A 9362-nucleotide genomic window follows, 5' to 3' on the forward strand; every position below is an offset into this window, starting at 1 on the left:
GAGGGCGCGTATTCAAAACAAACAAAGAAACAAAGGCGTCGTTAGATGACGCCGTGACAGAGTGTGGAATCATGGGAGTTGTCGTCTTCATCCCCACAGCCGAAGCAATCCGATGGGACTCGGGCAGAAATCATGTTCATGGATGAGCTAATGTATTAAAGATTTATTAACGTCGTAGTATTGTCAGGACCCCGGGCTGATCGGCCTGGCTTTGTCTGTCTGTTTGTGTTTATGGTTGTCATGTGCATCTAGCACATGGCTTCTGTTTTGTTTGTTATGTGTTCCTTCATTTGTCATGTCTTGGCCCCGCCCCCTCGTTTCATTTTATTAGTCAATTTGCCTCACCTGCCACTGCTCGTTATCCTGCTCATTGATTGCCCTACTTATTCCTCTTGTGTGTGTCTTGTACTTTGCCAGATTGTTGTTTGCTCTTGAGCTCTCAGCATTATGTTGTTTTACTTTTGTCAATTTGTCTAGTTTTGTTTTTTCCTGTTGGCTCAAGGATTCTCTACCTGTCCTGTCCTCCTTCTCTGTCAACCCCTCGCCAGGCTTCATCTGTCTGATATGTGCTCCTGGCCTGCCTGGGATACTGAGGCCTGGTTCTGTTGGCTTTGATATCTGCCGTTAAAAGGCAATGCTCGCCAGTAGCCAGGGAGGTACTGGTGAGCGTAACCCCTGTCAACGAATCCCCTACAGCACGTACTCTTCTTCCTGCCAAAGTTCAGTGGGATCGCTTCTCTCACTCATGCCCTGTCTTGGTGGACTCTGGGGCTGAGGGCAACTTCATGGACTCCTCTCTGGCTGCTAAGTGGGGGATCCCTACCATTCGTCTCCAGATTCCCTTGACGGCTCGTGCACTTAATGGTTCTCATCTTGCCCTTATATCTCACTCTACTGTCCCCGTAAGTCTTACTATTTCTGGCAACCACCGTGAGGAGGTTGTGTTTTACCTGCTGGAGTCCCCCGGCACTTCCATTGTGCTGGGGCACCCTTGGCTGGTGAAGCACAACCCCCACATTGAGTGGGCTGAATTTTGTTCTCTCCTGGAGTCCTTTTTGTCTTAAACATTGTTTGGGTGCTGCCTTGTCTCCTGGCTCTGTGTTTTCTGTTTCTCAGGCGGAGGAAGCTGATTTGTCTGGGGTCCCGGTGGTCTACCATGATCTTCGGCAGGTTTTCAGTAGGTCCCGGGCTGTGTCTCTCCCTCCTCACCGACCCTATGATTGTGCCATCAATCTTCTCCCTGGCACTTCTCCTCCTCGGGGGAGGTTGTACTCCCTCTCGGGTCCAGAGCGTGAGGCCATGGATAAGTACATCAGTGATTCTCTGGCAGCCGGCCTCATCCGCCCCTCTTCTCCAGCAGGCACGGGGTTCTTTGTGGAGAAGGATGGATCCCTGCGTCCTTGTATTGATTATCGGGGGCTGAATGACATTACTGTTAAAAACAGGTACCCCCTACCTTTAATGTCTTCAGCCTTTGAGTTATTGCAGGGAGCGGAATTCTTCACGAAGTTGGACCTCCGCAATGCTTACCATCTGGTCCGTGTTAGAGAGGGGGATGAGTGGAAGACAGCTTTCAACACTCCCACGGGGCACTTTGAGTATCGGGTCATGCCGTTTGGGCAGACCAATGCCCCAGCTGTCTTCCAGGCCCTGGTCAACGATGTGCTGAGAGACATGGTAAACAAGTTTGTCTTTGTGTACCTGGATGATATCCTGATTTTCTCTCGTTCTATCCAGGTACACATCCAGCACGTCAGACAGGTGTTGCAACGGCTGCTGGAGAATCATGGGACATTGAGGCGCAAGTTAAACAGGTTCTTCGAGAAATTGAGGAGCCTAAAGAATGCCCCAGTAAACTTTTATTTGTACCAAAGGTAATTCGTTCTTCTGTCCTTCAGTGGGGCCACTCGTCAAAGCTTGCTTGCCATCCGGGAGTGAGGAGGACGCTGGCATCCATCCGTCAGCGGTTTTGTTGGCCTTCTATGGCTGAGGATGTACATCAGTTTGTCATTGCCTGCTCGGTCTGTGCCCAAAATAAATCTTCCAATAAGCCTCCCGTTGGTCTGCTCCAACCCCTCCCTATTCCCTCCCGCCCTTGGTCTCATATTGCCTTGGATTTTGTAACAGGCCTTCCCCTATCCAATGGCAATTCAGTCATCCTCACTGTGGTGGATCGCTTTTCCAAAGCGGTCCACTTCATTCCTCTCCCTAAGCTCCCTTCTAAGGAGACTGCTCTGGCGGTGGTAGACCATGTCTTCCGGGTCCATGGGCTTCCGGTGGATGTGGTCTCTGATAGGGGGCCCCAGTTTGTCTCCAATTTTTGGAGGGAGTTCTGCCGGCAGATTGGTGCCTCCACCAGTCTGTCGTCAGGCTTCCATCCTCAGACCAACGGGCAGTCCGAGCGGGCAAACCAGGACTTGGAGCGGATGCTCCGCTGTCTGGCCTCCCATAACCCCTCCTCCTGGAGCCAGCCCTGCCTACCTCGTCTACTGGACTCTCCCCTTTTCAATGTTGCCTGGGTTATCAGCCTCCTCTTTTTTTCTTCACAGGAGCCTGAGGCTGCAGTTCCCTCTGCCCAAGCATTCATCCGGCGGTGCCGTCGTACGTGGCAGAGGGCTAGGGAAGCCCTACTCCGGACGGAGAGACTTGTTAAAATCTCTGCTAACCGTCGTCGGACTCCGGCCCCCAGGTATGTTTGTGGGCAGAGGGTATGGCTGTCTACAAGAGACCTGCCTCTTAAGGTTCCAGCTCGTAAGCTGGCTCCGCGGTTTATTGGGCCATACCCTATTAATAAGGTTCTGAGTCCGGCGGCGGTGCGTCTCAGGCTCCCACATTCCCTTCGTTGTGTTCATCCGGTTTTTCATGTGTCTCGGATCAAACCTGTTTTTCATAGCCCTCTTAACCATACCGTTCCTGTGTTTATGGTTGTCATGTGCATCTAGCACATGGCTTCTGTTTTGTTTGTTATGTGTTCCTTCATTTGTCATGTCTTGGCCCCGCCCCCTCGTTTCATTTTATTAGTCAATTTGCCTCACCTGCCACTGCTCGTTATCCTGCTCATTGATTGCCCTACTTATTCCTCTTGTGTGTGTGTGTGTGTTGTACTTTGCCAGATTGTTGTTTGCTCTTGAGCTCTCAGCATTAAGTTGTTTTACTTTTGTCAATTTGTCTAGTTTTGTTTTTTCCTGTTGGCTCAAGGATTCTTTACCTGTCCTCCTTCTGTCAACCCCTCGCCAGGCTTCATCTGTCTGATATGTGCTCCTGGCCTGCCTGGGATACTGAGGCCTGGTTCTGTTGGCTTTGATATCTGGATCTCCCTCCTACCTGACTCTGGCCTTTCAAGCTTATACACCTGCTTGTTCCTGGAGATTTCATCTGGTTACCTCTGCCTGTCCTTACTTCAGCAGCAGCCTGCACCTATGTGGTTTTGCCTCCTAGACTCTCTTGCCATTCTGTGACTGTTGCCAGGCTAAGGATTAATTTGACTATTTTGAGCTGTTTTTTGCTGAGTTTGCTTTTTCAAATAAGCCCATATTTTTCACCTGCATTTGGGTTCTCTCTCTGTTACTGTCCGTGACACAAACATAATGCATCAAAGTTTTTATTTATTTATATCGGAGTCTTACTCCTAGTTGAGAACAAATTTAAACATTCCAAGTAATTTTTTAGTTTCATACCATCACAAGTTGGCCTTGATGTAATGGTCAGCCATAAAATAAAAGTGAATAATAAAATTCAGATGTTCTATTTGTAAATGAAACCATTTAATTTCATATAGATAAATTCAATAAACCTACTGCAGTAGCAGTACAGTGAGACAAAAAAAGTTTGTTTCTGTTTGAAGTAAATAGACTTGATTAAAACAGGAGTGATTTAGTTTGATTATGTTTTGAGTTGTTTCAAAAACTTGACATTATCCTGTACCGCAACCACTGACACTACTGCTTCCTAATTTGAGACCTTTATTTCAGAGAAAATGCGCAAAACAGGACCAGATTGGACACCGGCTCTGGCAACAGCACAGACACTCTGTCGTTAACCTTGGACATCTGCCTACAGGACAAACAGAATTAGGGACTTAAAACATTTTTTTTTTTTGAGCTGATCATGTTAAAACAGGGAAATAACCAGCACTGAGGCATCCAGAGCTGAAAAAGCAGTACAATAAACAAGTCATTAGCCAGTTCTGCTCTCCAACTTGCACTAACCGATCCTGACATTAATAATATTTCTGACTCAGTCGTTCAAAGAGGAGTAATAGAAGCAGAAAACAATCCCAGATGAAAGTAAGATAGAGACTCCCACTGATATAAGCATCAATGCAGTTCTAGAGCGGCGTGAAGGATTATTTCATTTTCATACAGATGAGCTCTCTTAGGAGGATGTCTCAGACAAACCAAATCAATGTCAAACAAATCTATTTAATGTGTCTGAGTGCGTGTATGTGTGTTAGAGAGATTAAAGTCTATCTTTACTGTCCATACTCTCAAATGACTAAATCATCTCATGAGAATCTGCTACGGACAGACCTATGTGCTGAATTTCACTACCGAGTAAATGAAGGTCACTTAAGACAATTAGTCTGCCACTGGCCCACTTTCTTCTAAGTTCATCTCTTTATAACAGTAATGGCTCATGAGCAGCAGACTGTAACTGTAACAATCTGGGGAAACATTTCTAAGTGAACATGGCAGAAATGTCCCATAATTTCATTTTTTGTTCTATAATGAATATGTAACAGCTTGCTCAAGTCCAATAATAAAAAAAGTTACATATGCCATGCCCGTTCTGCTATCAAAACAATTATTAATGGTTATTGTAACCTTCAACGTGACACAGGCTGATTCGCTTCAGGAGTGTCACAGACATTTGCATGTGGCATTTCAAATTAATCCCATTCTCTCAGGCAAAAAAAAAAAAAAAAAACGCATTATGAGCAATGTAGAAAAAAGGAAAAGGCCTCACAAGTTTGTCTGTGGCACAAGCTTCGTCCAGTTGACATCCGTTAGACTTGCAGTAGCTGTCAGCCTCAGTGGTGGTCTCACAGTTGAGGCCTGTGAAACCCCCTGGGCATGTGCAAACATATCCATTAGCAGTCTCCTCACAGCGACCGTCATTCCAGCACGGGTTTGAATCGCAGAGGAGCCTCTTTCATCTAGGCTGCTGGTTCCTCTAGGTAACTGTGGATTGGAACATCAGTCTGATTCCCGCTCCTCGCAGGTTAAATTTAGACTTGACTATGCAGCACTGTAGGTTCAAGGTGAACATGATTTGATTTTATTCCCTAGTGGTGCTCTGTTTGCTTTTTCTTTTTTTCCCTTCCATGTTCCTCAGCAGGAGCTAACTCATTTATCTTCCTTGTTACTGTGTTTTCCTTTCCTTTTGTCTTTCAGTTCTTTAAAGCATATTCTAGCGTGTTAAGCTCACAGAACGATACAAAGGTCATCAGTCCCAGAGGTGCCCAACTGCTTTTGAGGACACACCATTGGGCGTCAGTCTAAGTGTAGTTAGTGTACATCTCTCTGCGGTTTTTCTCTGGGATCCACAGAGGGACATTGAAAATGAAAAGCTCTTGACATTATACAGCTCAAAGCTCAACATATTATTTTATTCTTCCACAAGAACTATCTTTGATTGGCTACCCTTCCTCATAGGAGGTCTTTGCATTAGTAAATGCATCATATGGGTACATGATTCAATGTTTGATAAAGGCTAATGACTTCATAAGGTTGATGAAAATCATAAAAAAAAGTAGTCATATGAAACGGATCTTGACACCCTGCTGTGCACTACCTTGAGATATCACCCATCTAAATCAAAAGCCAACCTGCTATTAAACCACTCAGAAACAAGACAATTACAGCATTTGAATTTCCACAAAAACCATGAGGCAGGTGAACAGTAAAATTAATAGTGTATCCAATAGGGCATATCCTATTAATTCCATAACATGCGGATACAAACACCCCTGGCCGTCTGAATAAGGTACACAGGAGAGTGGAATCAAAAGAAAATCTCATTTGAAGTGTCCCACGTGTGGGGCTCATTATTATGTGTGTAGGCTCTGGTCCGTAAGGGCAGTCGGTACCGGGCCAACCGTTAACTTCACTGTGATTAATGGGGTGACAGCTTGGGCAAAGTCAGAGAGCTGCTGGCCCCACAGGGGGCCAAACAGAGTAGAACTGGAGACCAGTTGCTTTTACTTCCTTACAAGGTGCTCCAAGAATATGCAGTGAGAGACTGTGTTGATGTACTGACGTCACAGTGCAACAGTTCTGTCTAATTGAGCTGAATATTAGTCAAATATGGCTGCGGTAAAGGCAAATCAGATGCAAATAATTCATTCTCAAAACCCTACCAGCATTTTAAGATTTTTTGAATACTTCAGGAAGAATTAATGTCCAACAGTGAGCTTCACACCCAAGCAAACAAGGAGTTACTCATAAAGTTGTCACATTTTACCGCGGTGCTGAACTCTTAAGCAGTGTAACTCTTAAACCATACAACATAAGCATCAGATGCTTAACTGTATTTACACATTCATGTATTCACTATTCAATGCTGGATGAACAATTGACTTGTTTTATTTGTTTTCCTTAAACTGAAAAAGCAGCAAAATTATTTTTTGTGTGTCCTTTTTATTTGAGCTACTTGATTGAAACAGGTTGTTTGAAAATGTAAACACTGTGTAATGCCAAAGAATATCCATTTCAAGTCAATTTAACATGAAGCAATCATGTTTGAACAAGAAACATGATACAGTGGTGCTAAATCAAAAATAAATTGTTTAAATAAAGTGAACAGAATGATACAAGTGTGTATAATATTTATGATAATGTTAAAATCATTCCTGACCAATTAGAGTATAAAGTACATTTACATTTTTTAAATTTTTTAAAATTGGATTTCAAACCACATAGTTATGTGGTGTGGATCAGGTTTACAAAAATTAAATTGCAACTTACAAACTACTAAATGTATTTGAGTCAGATAATCCAAAAAGATCCTGCCTGTCTGAAAGCATTAGAAACACTTAAAAAATAATATTAGATTTTTTTTTAACACTGAAGCTGATGGTATTCTCAAAAGAGGCCGTGATGCAGATTGCAAGTGTTCCATGGCCGATTTACTGTGAATGGTGAATCTCAAGTGGAAATTCATCATAAACTGTGATAGCCGTAAATCTGTGGCAGACAAACTAGACATTTTTTCTTCCACATTAAAGCTGTAGGCATGGCATTAAAGGCTGCTATCTGCCTGAACAAACTGCCGCTACACAAAAGTCAATTAATCAACAAGCAAAGGCCACCTGGACCTCAGACTGGAGACTTTATCATGATGTTATTATCAGGAACACCCAAGGGACGGTGAAAGTTTTGTTACACATTTGTGGGTGAGATGCTCATTAGCCCAGCAATGGTTTTACAGAAGCAAATGAGACTCATTACTTTCCAAAAGCATGTCATGGTCGTGCCTTATAAACAGACTGGGAAGGACACAGGAGCATAAAGTCTCTTTTCAACAGGAAAAGCCCCATTCATGAGTTTTATCAACCTGAGCATATCACTCAAATAAGCCACAGCCAAAGCCTTTATTAAATAATTGGCCATGTATGCACCAAGAATCTTCTGAAGACTTTCTTATATAAAGGCTTCAATTGTTCAATTTTTTAAATCAGCTTCTTCACTTAGGAAAGACAGCTTACTGTGGGCAGAGATAGAAAAAGCCTCACTCAGATTTGAGTTTGCATAATTGCGACTGCCATTGTGAAGTAGGGCTGGGTGATATAGCTAAAAAATGTATCAACGATACAATGTTAATATCGTTCGGTATTGATAATTATTGACATTTTTAATAACCTTTTTTAAAACAAAGAGCAATATAATTTTTTTTTTATTTAACCACTGTATTTTAAAATTAACCCAATTTATTGAGACAAACAACAACTATTTTTTGTTTTAACAGTCAAACACACAATAAAATTTAAACAAATATCTAATTTCTAATGTTTTATATGCAGATTAAATAGGTCTTGAGGAAACTTTTGGCTTGTTTCCCGAGGCCACAGGAGGGCGCAATGAGCAAAATAATGCAGCACATTTAAATTGTCAATGCAAGGAAATAACTGTCTATAAAAAAAATGTGTATTATGTCTAAATTAACTCATATAAATCAAATATAATTTCGTAAATTGCATAAACAATTATGAACAAAACAGCATCATGTATGTATGCATTGCTCAATACAAAGAGCCGAATCGCCCATCATGCAGATTGCATTAAAAAACATATGATATGCAGTGAAAAGGAATAAACTCCACAAATTCGCGACATGTTTTCTAAAAGTTTAAACTGTTTTAACTTTGCATGGCTACATCTCTTGTGTGAGAAAACATTAAAATGCAACAATGTCACATCATTATCACCGCTTGTGCGCCACTGATGACGCTCCCTGACGCACTCCTAACATTCAAATGCAAATGTTTATTTTAAATTCGACTAATATTCATTTTTTTCACATATTCACAATCTCCTCATCACAGGCAGGCACAGCACTGATGTTCATGTTTGTTGTGTGCTGTCTGCGTCACTCATAGCACGTGCCTATATCGTGCGCTATATCGAACATTTTTAATATCGTTATCGAAGAGGGTGTACCATCGATAAATATCGATACCGTTTTATCGCCCAGGCCTATTGTGAAGGCACCCAAAATGACCCATCGTTAATCACATGACTCATTATCAAAACATAATGAGTCAAACGAAGCCAAACAGTAAAAAATTAAACATCCATTACTGGACTTCAAATGAAATATCACTCTAATGTAAAGTGCATAATTCACAGTGGCTTTCTATAACAGACTTCTAACTGAATGTTTTTGATTTTAAGTTAAATTTGCAATCATACTTGCCTGTATATCCTGTGAAACATTGACATCTGTAGGAAGTTGATGAGTCTTGTACACAAGCTCTATATATATATACAAAATAAATATATATATATATATACAAATAAATACACAAATATTTATTGATATAATTGAGTTGTGGTATTTATTGATAATCATTCAATAACTTAAAATTAATATGTGACCCTGTACCACAAAACCAGTCATAAAGGTCAATTTTTTAAAATAAGCTTTCCATTGATGTATGGTTTGTTAGGATAGGACAATATTGGGATGAGATACAACTATTTGAAAATCTGGAATCTGAGGGTGCAAAAAAAATTAAAATATTGAGAAAATCGCCTTTAAAGTTGTCCAAATGAAGTCCTTACCAATGCTTATTACTAACCAAAAATTAAGTTTTTATATATTTTGGTACTAGGAAATTTACAAAATATCTTCATGGAACATGA

The 9362-nt window shown here is 41.6% G+C and overlaps 1 protein-coding gene across 1 annotated transcript in view; it reads right to left on the bottom strand.

Annotated features, from left to right (window-relative positions):
- eys (eyes shut homolog) overlaps window positions 1-9362 on the bottom strand; it is a 213990-nt gene that overhangs the window by 192789 nt on the left and 11839 nt on the right. The window contains exon 4 of the mRNA XM_016548212.1: window positions 4966-5148. Coding sequence (XP_016403698.1) covers window positions 4966-5148 — 183 coding nt within the window. The remainder of the gene's footprint in view (window positions 1-4965; window positions 5149-9362) is intronic.

This window comes from Sinocyclocheilus rhinocerous, unplaced genomic scaffold, assembly GCF_001515625.1.
Source record: "Sinocyclocheilus rhinocerous isolate Xijiao unplaced genomic scaffold, SAMN03320098_v1.1 scaffold1214, whole genome shotgun sequence".
NCBI classification, from domain to species: Eukaryota; Metazoa; Chordata; class Actinopteri; order Cypriniformes; family Cyprinidae; genus Sinocyclocheilus; species Sinocyclocheilus rhinocerous.